At 36.1% G+C, this 15,545-nt stretch overlaps 1 protein-coding gene across 1 annotated transcript in view; it reads right to left on the bottom strand.

Moving 5' to 3' along the window:
- Nucleotides 1-15,545, bottom strand: part of GPC6 (glypican 6) — an 812,936-nt gene that overhangs the window by 343,921 nt on the left and 453,470 nt on the right. The window contains exon 3 of the mRNA XM_032203753.1: nt 11,401-11,792. Within this exon, the coding sequence (XP_032059644.1) occupies nt 11,401-11,792 (392 nt within the window). The remainder of the gene's footprint in view (nt 1-11,400; nt 11,793-15,545) is intronic.

Here is a 15,545-nt window from a genome sequence, read left to right on the forward strand (position 1 = left end):
AAACTTTGCTTAGTATCTGATTTTATACAGAGCTGAACAATTAGACCCTTAATCAAGTTGAGATTGAAGTCAGTGGCTGTGGATTTTTTTTTTCTGATTCAGGAGGAAAAGTGGGAGGAGGGAAAGGGAGACAGACTGAATTTTAAATAATTGGCCTTAATGTACAAAAACATGCAGTGTACAGACATATGTACATTCACACTGCTCCAGTACTAAGCTAACTCTGGAAGATAATTCTCTCATTTAAATTTCTCTCATAAATTCAGTCTGAGTAATCAGACTGAAAATGATACAGACATAGGATGCCCTCTTGGAAGTTAGAGGAAAAAAAAACACTGTTGGGCCATTTTTGGTTAAATATTTACATTCCTTTTTTTTTTTTTTTTTTTTTTTCTTATATATGGTAGATTTCCTGTAAAATTTATAAACCTTCTGAAATCAAAGACCAAAAGTCAAATTTGAACAGTATCATGACAGACCTAAACATCAAAGTGTCTTGAGCAATTTTAAAAACAAAACCATTTTCGAGAAAGGAGAAGTTGTTCATTGGTTAAAACCGTGCTGAGGTTTTGGGAAATAGCAGACTTGCCAGCTGCCAAATGTTGGCATACCCTTATGAAAAACAGGCATTGTATTGTCCTGTAATAAAATTCTCTCCATATATACTTAGTTGTTCTAAGCTATACATCTCTCTCACCAGTATATGATGCAGAGCAGAGCAGAAACTAAGTCCTCTCAACTTTGTTGAAAGCTCTACCACCATTCTGTCTGGTACATCTAGTTTTTCACTCAAGGAATGAACCTGGGGTCTTTCAGAAGAGAAAAAAAGAAAAAGAAAAAAAAAAAAAAAAAAAAGAAAAGAAAAAAAAAAAAAGAAAAGAAAAAAAAACTTATTATCAAAACAAAGTAAAGTAGAAGCAGACAATGGGGAATAGGGATAAGTTTAAAATTTTATAAATGACCAGAATTCTTACACTGAAATGCTTCATTTTGTATTCTGTTATTCATATCAGCTTTCTTTTTCTGAGAGAGATATTTTGAGATGCAAGACCTAAGCTGACAATGAAGCCAACTTTCACTGACCTCTGAATAACTGAGAATTGAACTTAGATCCACGTGGTTTATTTCAGACTTCTTACTTTGAAGTCCTAAAAAAATTTGACTTTTTAAATTTGTTGCTGATGACTTCCTTGACTAACATGCTTAAACAGATACACATTTAAAGTCCAATTAGTACTCCTGGTGAGTTTTAGATAAATCAGATATTTCCTTGACTAATGGTTTCTGTAGAAAGCTGAAAGGAGAAGACGCTATTAGTTTTCTGGCATCTGTCTCATATGAGAAATAAAATGATTTACTTTTATCAATCATGATTGGAAAACAGTGCTTCCATAGGATGCTTTCAAAACAGGATGAAGAAAATCTGTAAAAATAGTCATTCTATAAAGTCAGAATACTGCAAAATGATACAGATCTCCTTGCATTGCTTAACCTTCAAACTTTTTAATATCCTTACTCTTCCCATTTGATTCTTTTGAATTTTCTTTTACTCACCTGTGCTAAAACACAGAAAACGTAAAACCTGCAATAACATTATTTACAGAGAGGGTCTAAATCTATCAGGGTCAGCAAGCTCTTAGTTGTGCTTTGCTTCTTCATCATTATTTTTGTCATGATGTGGCTATGTATAATGCATTAGGTTCTATCCTTTGTTTTAGGAATTCCTCTGAAAAAGTTCTACATATCTTCTTAGCTTCTGCAGGTGCCATTCAACATATTTTGCAGGTGCAAAACACAATTGCTTTGAATAATTTGAAAGGTTTTGTATAAAATATGCTTGGCAATCCTAGAGAAAACCCAAAGAAAGAAATTACCTTAAAAATAATAATAATAATTTGAATAATTATTTTTATAACGTGTCATTATAGTGTTTAATGACATTGTTAAACTAGAATACGTTCATTTTGGTTCTGAATATATAGGTAGAATTTTAATGTAGAGCAGAATTTTACATGTCACAGACATCTAAAAAAAATGCACAAACTAAGAAAAAGCCCTGTAATCAGTGTATCAGAAGATCTTTGTTTATGAATGATATGGATCCAACTAGAAGACAGGGCTAATGCAATTTTCAAGATGTGAAATGGTATGTGTTGAATAATAAGCTAGGTTGGTAGATCTTTTTAAATAGTATTGTGTAAGACAATGTCTGGCTGAGCAGTATGACTCAGTTGAACTCAGGCCATTGATTATATCTGACAATTCTAATAGAGGTGACATATGCCACTTTTGCAGATATCCTAAAAAAAAAAAACCTTCATTTTGCTTTCATTGGAGTCACTGTTTCATTATAAGCCTTTTCTCCTCGGCTACTCTTCTGGACTATCTGATGCTCCACTGCACATAAGGTGGAAAATAGATCACTGCAGTAAGTCTGAGACATCTGGAAGACATCTAATTTATGATGGTTTATTTTCCCATGAAATGTCTGCAAATGAACTAAATTAGTTTGTTTCCTTTTTTCTTTCCATGAAAGAAGGAAAGATTTCCTGCACAGCTGGAGAACCTAAAATCAAAAGATACTTCCCACAAAGCACTCCAGCATAGATGCTATTCACCCTTGTATGCCATAGAAGTCTCTGAGCCCTGAGAAACCCCTGTCTGGACAATCCCTTAAATCCCTGTCTGAAGAACGCTATGTGACAGGAAGAGGAAAAAAAAAAAAGTGGTCCATTCATGGCATGATATGATCCCATTTTTGGAAAGATATATTAATTCAATATAGTTTAGTGAAAACTATAGTTGATTTTAGATCTCCTTTCCCTCTCTGACTTTAACAAGTCCAATATTTTTGGCTAATGAAGTTAAATATACAGGTCACATAGCTCTTTATCTGTCACATCCTGCAAATCATATTTTCCAGTATTAAAGTAGTATTCGTTTTGGCTTTTAATTACCTGACTTATCAGCATGTTGTTTTTTTCCCCCCTCCCTGCAATAATTACATTTTGAATTAGTGTGACATTCGATATTGACCTTTGTTTATAGCTCTCACAAACAGTAGAATGTTTATTTATAAACCATGAAAAGAAGAATTTGTAAGAATATTGATTCAGTGTATTTAAAAGGCAATGGCTTGGCATTCTGTGAGTAGAAGTAATCACAGGCAATTACTAGAGACTACTTTTCACTGCTAATCTTGGGCCTAACCTTGTAATCGTGTTTCTTTGCCTATATATATCACCAGGCTCCTAATGTGAAGTCTGATATCAATGTAATTTAATAAGATTCAGGGGAAGAATAGTTCTAATTGGTTTAGAAGAAGGCAGACATATAGGCAATGCTGGGTAGTGAGGAAAGTATTGTAACAGGCATTTTTATTTTGTAATAAAATGATAATTAATATTTAAACGTATTAACAAAATATATTGTTAGTGGTCGGGTTGCAAATTTTATAGTTTATGCTATCAAAATCATTAACTGCCTGCCCCTAATGGTGCTCCTGAGCTAAGCTTCACATTATACCTTTATATACTTTATAAACACTACTTTGATTGCTGGTAGTATGAATTTCCAAGCATGAGAGGCAAAGTCAAAGTAAGAATAACTCTTCTTGTCCTTATCCCAATATATACCTGGAGAAAAGTTGCCAAATTCAGAAAAAGCTTAGAGAAAAGAGAAAACAATAACTAAAACCCCAGATCTATGTAAACAGAAGTAATATGTGTTGATTTGGTGTTCCCAGAGTGTCAGATTCAGTGTAAGAACCAAAGATGATATATCTGTCTGCCTGGGATTAAATTAGAGCTCTGAGCTGAGCAGCAGTGGAGTAATGACAGCTATCTCAGCTATCTTACGACTGCGATTTCAGGTAGGGTTGACTACTCATACTTCATTATCTCATTATCTTTTTTTTTTTTTTTTCCTATTAAACTCAATGTGAATTTACCTAGGTTAAGAGGAGAAATTAGCACAGGACAGGCTTAAGAAGTCATGCTAAGGAAGTATAATTTTTTTTTCTTCATTTTTACACAGCTCTCAATTAAAAGTATATGGAAAAAAAAAATACAGGAAAAAATATTCTTTGGGTGGAATGTTATCTCAATGGGAAAACACTGTGTTAAGGAAACTGCTCTGCCTCTACCAACTAGTAGGATGTCTGAGGCAAATACATGTCCACTTAGGGATTTAAACCGTCTTTTGATTTGCTTTTAGTTTCAGTCTTAACTATTTTCTGGGAACTTCTATTTACTACATGTTGTGTTTGTTCCAGAACTGTTCTTTATTTAATGAAAAATTTCTTCTGTACAACAAACCTTGTGCTGCTGGTAATTCATTTATGAATATGTTTTGGAAAAGTATTTTAGGAATCCTAAGCTCTTGCAAAATAATAAAGACCATCATTTTCCACCACTCATTGACAGTTCAAAGACAGTACTATGATTACTGGAGATGTTTCGTTATGAGCCAGAGAAATTAACTTATCATTATTTATTTGTAAAGTATGCAGAGCTCAAACAGTAGAAGATGAACATGAAAATATGCATATGTCTTTTCTGTCACATTATTGGAAATCACAACTGGCAGAAACTTCAGAAATATTTTCAGTAGTTTCTTCAGTTTAATATTAAATACCAAACCACAGCTGGCCAGGAAGTTTGCAGGGTTTTTATTTGTTTGTTTCTCCCTCTAAGAAAAAGTTGAGAAAATCAAAATACATTTAAAAACATTTGTCATTTGAATATAGTATATTTTTATTAAAAAAAAAGAAAAGTAAAAAGCACAGTTTTCTCCACCAAAGCAAAACAACCTATTCTACAGGTTTTTAGGATATGCCAAAATGGTAGAAAGATGGATAATGGAAAACATTTGCCAATTATTTCTGAGCCTGTAGCTTGGAAAGCCTACAAATATCTGCTAGCTATATCTTAAGAAAGTATAGTAGGGCAGAAGCTCTGCTCCTGTACTGACCTTTAAATTACTGGGCATTGAGGCAAAAGCAACTAAACAGAGCTTTGGTGTGCACACAATGGCATTTCCTATATTATATATTAATGAATAAATAGGTTTCATTTTTCTCACTTTAAAAAACAAAATCATTACTTTTTTATGTGTATACACAACTTTACAAAGCACATACAGAATTTAGTGAGCTGAAAGGTACTCAAGACTGAAAATCTACATTCAGTGGAAATTTAACAATACCTTAACAGAGACTGACAAATATTTAATGTATTAGTATGAGAAATATATATTTAAAAAAAATTCAGAAACTAAAAAAGTGCAATTGGACTTTGAGATTCTGGGAAAAAGTTCAAATAAAACTTTACAACTTTATATAGATTGAATGCAAATATGTCTGTCTTCATGATTATTGTATAATATCAAATGTCCTAAAACCAAACCAAAACCAAAACTTAATCTGTTTATTTAAATGGGATCTATCTGAATTATAATCTCACTTACATAAGCAAACAGCAAGTAGAAAAATTTTGAGATATGTGTCAACTATTCTGAGTGTGCTTGAGTGTATACATCTTTGGTGGTTTCACACTGATGGCAAATTCTGCTCTGGCACCTGGAACACCTCTTCTCCTCCTTCTTCACTCACCATGGTGTCTGCAGGGCTGTATCTCTCACATTTTCTCACTCCTCTCTCCCAGCTGCTGTTGCACAGAAGTTTTATTCCTTTCTTAAATATGCTCTCACAGAGGTGTAACTAGTGTCGGCCATTGGCTTGGCTGTGGTGGGTCCCTTTTGGAGCCATCTGGAACTGGATCTTATCAGACATGGGGCAGCTTCTGGGCTCTGTTCACAGAGGCCACCCCTGCAGCCCCCCTACTACCAAAACCTTGCCACATAAATGCAATAAAACTTCCAGGGAAAAGGAAGTATTCCATGGGAGTAGATTCATTGTAAAGAATGCACTGAGTGTTTGCATGTTTTTCAGCCAGCAATAGTGTTATACCCTCTCTGAAGAGAAATCTTCAGAAAGTGCATATCCCTGAAATAAGATAGGGAACAAATCCTTCTGTGTGTGGTACCTGTCAACTTCTTCCAAAAAATGTACCTGAATTGACTAAGAAAGTGAATCAAAAGTTGAGAGGAGAAGTTACTACTAACTTTCCTGTTAATAAATCTCTTTCTCACATTGTTTAAGGTGTGTAGTCTTCACTATGTTTTATGCTGATAGCCTTTTGCAGTGGCATTTCAGTGAGATAATGGGTCCACAAGCAGAAAGGAAAAAATCTTTTTAACTTGTGGTGGTGCAAGTAGGAGATCCCCACCAGTTCCCAGACAGTGAAGAGAATGTACAAGCTTTTTGTAAAAGGGCTGCAACAGTTTTTTTTTTTTTTTTTTTTTTTTTTTTCCATTTCTCTTGCCTTACACAGATGTCGCATTATTATCACAGAATCTTCTGATATTAGAGTACAAATTTAAATCCATGCTGCATTTGTATGACTTTCAAAACAGCAACAAAAATGTTTACCTATCTCTTTCTTGGTTGCAAAGTTATGTGTTAAATTTAAGGAACAGTTGTGGTATTTTTAAATGAAGTTTACAGAAGAGGATTTGTCATTTTCTATAGTAGATAAGCCAACATAAAAATACACATTTATTATACAATCATGAAAGCTTGGATCTCAGAGTTATCACAGCCTCTCTTCAGGATATTTATTAATTTTACACATGGTCACTTGAATTTTTTGTACCTGCCCCGCAAGGCTGCATATGGCAAAGTCCCTAAAACTAGCAGTTGTTTTACATTTGCTGTGGGTATGAACACAGCCACTGAGATTTTAACGTGAAAGTCAGTCTTGTAGTCAAAGCATATTCTACATTTAAGTAAAAGTGTTTTATTTTTTTTTTTTATTAACATTTTTATCAGTTAATTTGAGTTGGAAGGGATCTCAGTCCAACATGTTGCTCAATGCAGGGGGAACTCTGATGTCAGACTACAAAATCTACTTGTCTCAAAAGGCTTTGTGCAATCTGGACAAAACCTACATGCATGGAACCTCACAGCCACTCTGGACGAATGATCCACTGCTTGACTGTATGCCTAGTGGAGACTTTCTCCCTCTTCTCAGACTGAACTCTTTTTGTTTCAGCTCATACCACCATGCCCCGTTGTGAAGAGCCTCACTGATGACAATGGGAGGGGCAGAAGGCCAGCTTGGCTTAGCAGAAATAAAAGGTTATGGCCATGGGAAGTGAGGTAGGGAAACATAGGTGGACTACAGAAATGCTGTTTGTCATTGTATGGAGAAAATCTGTGTGGCCAAAGCTCAATTAGAGTTGAAGCTGGCTAGTACTATTGGGAAAAAAAAAAAAAAAAAAAAAATTTACAATATGACAACAGCAAAAGGAGGACCAGAATTAACATTGGTCATTGGTCCATTACTTGATGAGGATGTTCACCTCACAAATAGGGATGTAGACAAAGCAGAGACATTTAATGCCTTCTTTGCCTCTATCTTCAAAACCAATGATGGGCTCTGGGACCCCAGGAGACCTGAGTTGAAGGATTGTGACTACAGTAATGATAAACTCTCAGTCAACCTCAAACTTGTGCAGGCTTTGCTGCTTCAACTGAATGCACATAAGTCTATGGCAATTTATCCCAAGGTACTCAAAGAGATGGCTGATGCTGTCACAAGGACCTCTCTCAATTGTTTTTCAATGGTCTTGGAAATCTGGAGAAGTCCCAGTTGGCTGGAAGCTGGCAAGTGTTCCAGTTGTCAAGAAAGGCAAGAAAGAAGACTCTGGCAATTACAGATCTGTCAGTCTCATTTCAGTGCCTGATATATTGTGGAGAAGATTATTCTGGGAGTTATTGAAGAACACCTGAAAGACAATGCAGTCACTGTTCACAGGCAACAAAGGTTCACGAGGGGAACGTCCCATTTAACAAACTTAATTTCCCTCTATGACAAGGTTGCCTACCTAGTTGACCAAGGGAAGTCAGCTGATGTAATATTTTTGGATTTCAGCAAAGCTTTCTGGGTAAAACCTCCATCATACATCTAGAGAAAAAAAAAATAATGCGATGGGTGAAAAATTGGCTGATGTGTCAGGCTCAAAGTGTTACAGTAAAGGGGGTTATATCAGGTTGGTGGCCAGTCACTTAGTGGAGTTCTTCAGAGCTCCATTTTAGGGCCAGTTCTCTTTAATGTTTTCCTAAATGACTTAGATGCGGGAATCAAATGCATACTAATTAAGTTTGCAGATAGTAGTAAATTAGGAGGAGCTGTTGACTCTCTCAAGGGTACAGAGGCCTTGCAGAGAGACTGTGACAAATTAGAGAGCTGGGAAATAAAGTACAATATGAAGCTTAAAAAGAGGAAGTTCTGGGTTCTGCACCTGGGAAGGGGCAAAGATGAATATACATACATATGGGGGGAAGAGAGGGTGGAGAGCATCCCCACAGAAAGGGATCTGGGAGTTCTGGTCAAGTTGAATACGAGTCAACGGTGTGCCCTGGCAGACAAAGAGGCCAATTGTATCCTGGGATGCAACAAATACGGCATTGCTAGCTGGTCAAAGGAGGTGATTCTCCTGCTCTGCTCCGCGCTGGTGAGACCTCAGATTAAGCACTGTGTGTAGTTATGGGCACTACAACATAAGAAAGACATAAAACTATTAACATCCAAAGGAGGGCTACAAAGATGGTGATGAGTCTAGAGGAAAAGAGGTATGAGGAGCAGCTAAAGTCACTTGGTTTGTTAAGCCTAGAGAGGAAGAAACAGGGAGACTTCATGAGGGGGAATATGTTTCCTCATGATGAGGAACATGGAGGCAGGCATTGATCTCCTTTCTCTGGTGAACCTGATGGGACCTGAAGGAAGGGCATGGAGCTGCATTAGGGGAGGTTTAGGTTGGACATTAGGAAAAAGTTATTCTCTGAGAGAGTGGTCAGACACTGGAACAGGCTTCCCAGGGAAGTGGTCGTGGCAGCAAGTCTGATCAAGGTCAAGGAACATTTGGACAGTGTTCTCAGACATATGGTCTGATTTTTTGGTCGTCTTGTGTAGAGCCAGGAGTTGGACCAATGATTCTTATGGACTCCTTCCAACTCTATTTTATGATTCTATAATTCTACAATAACCTCTCCAAAGGCAGTAAGCACAGCTGTTAGGTGCCCCTGAAGTCACCTTTTTTTCCAGGCTGAATAAGCCCCAGTTGCCCAGCCTGTTATGCCAGGGCAATTATGAATGTCTTGACCACCCTTGTGGCCACCCACTGAACTCATTGTTTTTCTTGCATGGTAGGAACGCAAAACTGAAGTCAGAGTTTTAGATGTACTCTAATAGTGTCACTATTTGTCTATACATAAAACAAAGATGTACTGTATCTTGTGTACTGTATCTTGCACAAACTGCCAAGCACTTTTAAAGAGTTGCTTTCATGTTATAAACAAACACATGTAAAAAAAAAAAAAAGACAACAAACACACATACACACAACAACCAGGAGCATTTCTGAGCTATTATCATCTTCAATTGATACTATAACAAGTCAAATTTTATGACTACAGAGCTAATAGTTCTCATTATAGGATCTTAGGATCACTTGGCAGTCTAAAATTCTATCCTTTAAAGAGCTTATGTACCCCAAGTCCAGCGGGTGAGTTGAAGTTATTTCCAGGGTATGTGAGAAGGGAGACACCTGCATGTTATGTGCATTTATATACATACAGAGGGAGAGTGACGTATTGGAAGGCAATTCACACCTTCATCTGGAATTCAGAAATTGTACATACGTTTAGTGATTCACATAGCTTAATGCCTATAGTTTGATCCAAAAAATATAGTAAGTCCTAATGCCTACACGCAACAGTGACATCAGACCTAAGCAGACTCACTTAAATCTTGGCAAACAAGGACATCACTGCTCTTCACAGGGAACCTGGGGCTATAAATATACATGTTCTATTCTGCACACTCATATCTGCCCCTAACCAGGCTAGATGGAATGGGATATCATGCTTATGCTTTGCCATTGTTCAGAAGAAACTGCAAGAATTGGCAGCACCAGAAATAAAGAAAAAGGTGACTGTAGCCCAGGAAGACTCTTGGAAGGAAGAAAATTTGGTTTTAGGTGGGTAACCAGTATCATATATTTCATTCACCAACTTTTAAGCACAAAATGACCCTTCCATGCAGTGTACTACATATAAAATCAGATTCTCACTTGTCAGCTACCTCTCTACATCCATAGCTTTTGAATTTTTAATTGCAAAATATCACATCATACAGGATAAGAAATATTTAGAAGCCAGGTTTCCTCATCATGTTGAGCACCTGAATTGCAGTTTCATTCAGCACTCAGCTGCACCTCTACTTCACCTTCTTGCTGTGATTTAAATGAAGCAAGAGAGTCAGTCCTTTTGACAAACAGGAATGGCTTAAGCTTGTAAATTCTTAAGCAAGAAACTATTGCAAAGGGCAAACATAACAATCATGCATATGCTTACTTTCTAGAAGAGAGTGCTTGGGCATTTTGTTGTCACTTGACCACTTCAGAATTCAGAATATGGTTAAAGTCCAAATACACTACAGACTAGGACTATGAAATAGCCAGATCACAGAACAAATATCTAGTTGGAACAGCAATTCAGAAAATAAATAAATAAATAAATAAATAAATTGAAACACCGTGTAAGAGAAAGTAATTCAGGCATATTTCTAGTACCCAGATGGTTTATTTTTGTGTTTTTCTTTCTTTCTTTTTTTTTTTTTTTTCCTTACAGAGCTTTATTTATATGAAGCCCTCAAGGATTATAATTGTCATAAATATTTGCATAGATAAATAGTTAAATATAAAATATATGTGAATCAAATTGTCCTTAGGGAAAGCTCGTGCTCCAGAGGTGTCACTTTTGGTCTATTTTCTCATCAAGAACATGACTAGACATTTCTAACAAAATCCATCCAGTTTCATGATGAATGAATGCTGCGAGGGCTCTGCAGTCCTAACAAACAGCAGCATAAATTTACTTTAAACATTTTAATTCTGATCATGACCATCATCTTTTATGCTAGCTGGTTTTGAATTACTAATGAAAATCACTACCATGCTATAACATTGGTGGATATTGATATTTCATTGTGTCCAAAGGGAAATGCTTTCTAGTCAATATTGCCATAAAATCTTCAGCAGGAATTAAAAACAACTATTATCCTTATTTATAAATTTAGTATGCGTACATCAGCACACTTCCCCACCCCCACTACACCTCCCCCCAGAAAACAAACAAACAAACAAACAAACAAACAAAAAAACACACTAGAAAAACATCACCCCGTTAAAAATATTAATACAAAAAATCAGATTTCACTTTTCTAGTAAGTATGTTTGAAATAAATTCAGGCTTAAGAAACCCTGATTTTAGATTACCTTGGATACTCTGTTTGCAACCTCTCTGCCTACTGTCAGCCCCTGAACAAAGGTCCGTGCAGCAATGAACGCTCTAGTCACTTGAACCTTCAGCTTCCGGGGTACATCTCCAAATGGTTTCAGCTGGTCTGTATACTTGCTTACACACTCCAAGTAGTCCTCAGTAAAGTGATACTGGGGGTTTATAAGCTGGAACATCCGCTCCAGCAGCCGAGCCCAGAAATCATTCAGCATTTCCTCCAAGTTCACATTGCCTCCTGTGTAATACCGCTTCAGTTCTGTGAAGAGATCCTGGAAAACCTCCGAGTTCTGCATGTACAGCGTGCCATATGTCCGGACAAACATGTCATTTAAGGATCTTTCTGCATTCTCAAGAAGTTCTCGGAAAAATTCTGCAGGGAAAACAAGGAGATGTTAGCAAGGAGATATTAGTAAAGCCCAAAGAGTTTTCTGATTACATTCCTACATTACCTTTAGTAAAGTTTGTCCTAATATATTATTACTAGTTCCATTCATTTATTTGGATTAGAAATAGCTTTACTCAGAGGCAAGGAAAAATAAGGTATAGCCTGGATTCCCATTGACTGCCAAGTAGAAAGATGTTGACCCTACAACACTGAACAACAAAAATACACTTAGAATTTCAGTGAGGGTTGGTCCACTTACTATTTGAACATGCCATTCTCAGCCCCTTGTAAAATCCTCCATAGTCAGTATACTAAATCTGTTATGCTAAATGTGAAGTCATTAATATGATAGAAATAAAATAAAATTGTAATATTTTAAATATAGCTAGACAATGATAGGCTCTATTTATCTGAAGTTATTACAGTATAGGAGAACACCACAGAAATAAATCTGAAAATTTATTTCCAAATGTTTTTGAAAGTAATTTGAAAGAGACTTGGCTCTAAATGAGCAGAATTCTATTCAAAGTATTGTTTGTCTAGGTAACGCTAAGAAAATGTTAGCACTCTCAATAATCTGCTACTCTACTGAAGCACTGTACTAGAACCCTCCACCAGCTCTGTCACATCCAGACTACGATTTCCAATTTGTGTTAGTTGTTGGTATTGGAATAGCAGACCTTACATTTTTTTTCAAATGCATTTCATACTTTACTGCTTCTGTGCCTCTTATGTACTCAGGTGCATAACATTACCTATTTTTAAGTTTTGGTTTCTGGAAAATATTGTTTTTGGGAACTGAGCCCATGGTATACCAATCACAGCAGAGATCTCTGAAATCTTTCTTTGGGCAGTGGAAATGTGTGATCATCTCTGCTAAGATCCTTAGGCAACTCTAGATCAGCAGGCATAGATGCTTTTGGTGGCATAGTATTCCGTCTTCCTGTAGAGTCCATTTGTCATCCTCCTTAAATCTCCTTTGGAAAAGAGCTCAATGACTGCTGTGGCCCGTAAATGGGGCACTGCATACAATAAGGAAGAGATGGCAATATCCTTGGTAAAACATATATATTTGCTGCTGTTAAATGATTCACACTGATGCAGAAGCAGCCAGCTCTGGGATGCCAGAAACTAAATATGTGGTTGTTGCCCATAGATGCATCCATGTGTGCTATCACTTCTTACAGACTTGGCTAATACTGTAATATGTAAAAACCCTGTAAAAATTACTGTAATGTGTAAAAATATATAGCCCTGCTGTGGCTAAAGAGTCTCATGAAAATGAGGACTATTGCAATGCTAAAGACAGGATGGCAATTAAGAATGCATAAGAAAAAATATACACTAAATTTGGGAATGTGCAACAGTGATCACTTGAAAGAAGAATCAACCAAATGTTATGGACTAGGCTGCATAGACTCCATAAGAAAACAGAGGCTCCTTTTTGGCAGAGATTGTGCAGAGTTGCAGTCTTTGATCTCCCACATAACCGCAAAAGGGTTATCATGAAAATGTATACACAGAACATTGAGAACACACTCACTACATCAAAGCACTTATTTAAATAAAAATATATTTAAATAGATGTATCAATGTCTAAGCTGTCATTAAAATCACAGTTTCTCAGATGGCATACATTCAAATTGGAAAACAATAAGCTTTCACCAAATACTTTATGAAAGAAAAACAAAAACAAACAAACAAAACCAGAACAAAAGCAAACAAACAAACAAAAACAAAAAGCACAAAAAACTCCTTTGTTCTTCTCTGCTGCCAAGTGGAATAACTTGAGCTACACAACATTCAGTAATGAGGTCTTCTGTATCGTTTTTTTCCAAATTATCCACGAATTCTGACAAAGCAGTTTTAGAGAAAAGCAAAACAAAATTGTTTTTCACCCCTTATCCTGACATGTTAATATCCTTGACATCAGACTAATCCTTGCTACTATTTCATACAGTCAGCATTTCTTCCTCTAACAAATAATGTATACTGCCTTTGTTGCTGAATACATCTAATTCTCTATTCATGCACTATGCAAAAAGATGGACGAGAATTTGGGGCTCAAATTAAAATATGTTTTAAGACTGAAGCTAAGCTTTTATGCCAGTGTAATTGAAGGACAACTGTGAAAGACAATCACAAAAACAGTGAATCCAGACCTCTCAAATTCTCTCCCATGATGTTCTGTATGCCAAGAGGCTGCTGTAAGCAATTCATATGCTGGCTTCTTTCTGTCCATAGTTATTATGGGAATCCCACTATTTATCTGAAAAGATTATGCCATTGAGTAAGTCAGTCACAGTGAAGCACAACAGCTTCAGCTGCTGACAGCTCCTCTGGTCTGAGATTGTTAACCTATTATTTCTTTGTGCAGGCATATTATTTAGCAATCTCACAGTCAGTTTGTTGGAAGGCAACCAAACATTTTAGGAAGGGACAGAAATTTATTCTGCACTTGTGCAGCATCTATTACAATGTGGTCCAGGTTGGTTGCAATCTTTATTTATATTGCAATACAAACATTACCAGTAACTCCATAAGCTTAAATTACATTCTTGTCCAAATATGACACCAGACATATGTGTTCTGTGGGAAAGCTAATGTCCTCTGAATAGCAGTACATTTATTTAAGTTTTAGTCTTCTCATAGGTCTCTAGTCTTTGAGAGCTATTGCTTAGAATAAATTATTATGACATAAAAAAGTTAGACCTTTAGTCTTCTGTATGCTTTGATATAAAAGACAGTTTAAGAGTCTGTATCAGTAAACCTATGCAGGATGAGGAAAATAAAGCAGTAACAGCTACAAAATTGGACGTGTTTTCCAGTTTCAGAGAAAAGTCCTGTTGTATTTATTAGAAAAAAAATCTTAATTCCCATCCTGCAAATTGAATGCTGTTGTGAAGGATCACTTGCTTTTTCTGTCAGGAAATCTTCCATACATCAAGAAGGTAGACTGCTTTATGCTGCTCCTGAATAGATACTCTGTCCTGACATAACTGGGCACTTGTCCAGTTACATCAAGAGAAACTGTACCTGCTTCCACAAGGGCTATTTTTTTTTCCCATCATATTCATAGTAATTTAAAGATTTTATGTTCATTACAAAGATATTTCATCAACTTGCAGATAGCTTTTGTAAAATAATATTATATTTCAACTCAAAGAACGAAGACAAGAGACATTAGTCATGTTGCTTAATGTGCTTCTGGAAGACACTCAAGTACTAGGTCTGGAGAGGAGGATCTATATATGACAGAGATGAACAGTGTTTTAACATATATATATTGTGATTTTATTTTTTTTTTCCTGCCAAAATTGGCTGTCATGAGCAGTGCTAATGCTTATTTTAAAATATTTTTTCCTAATTTTAAGTGGTGATTCATTTATATGACAGAATACATCCTGGGTATGTCTTACATTGCAAACACATTTCTATTCAGCTTTCATTTATTAGCCAGAGGGAAGCCCATCCAGGTCTGCTTACGAGGTAGCTCAAAAGGATAACATCTAAGGCACACTGAGCTACAATACATACAACTGAAAAGAAGAGAGAATAATGTGATTTGAAACCATTACATGCTCTATATAGGCTTACATGGTAGGTTTCCAGTCAATTAATAACACTTCCTCTATTTTTTTTTAAAGTTATTTGTACATTTCTGATAGAAGATTGATAATAGCTGGCTCTGGAAGTGAAGTCTGAATTGTTATTAAATCCTTTGTCCATGATAAAATA

This window comes from Aythya fuligula, chromosome 1 (genome assembly GCF_009819795.1).
Source record: "Aythya fuligula isolate bAytFul2 chromosome 1, bAytFul2.pri, whole genome shotgun sequence".
Lineage (NCBI taxonomy): Eukaryota > Metazoa > Chordata > Aves > Anseriformes > Anatidae > Aythya > Aythya fuligula.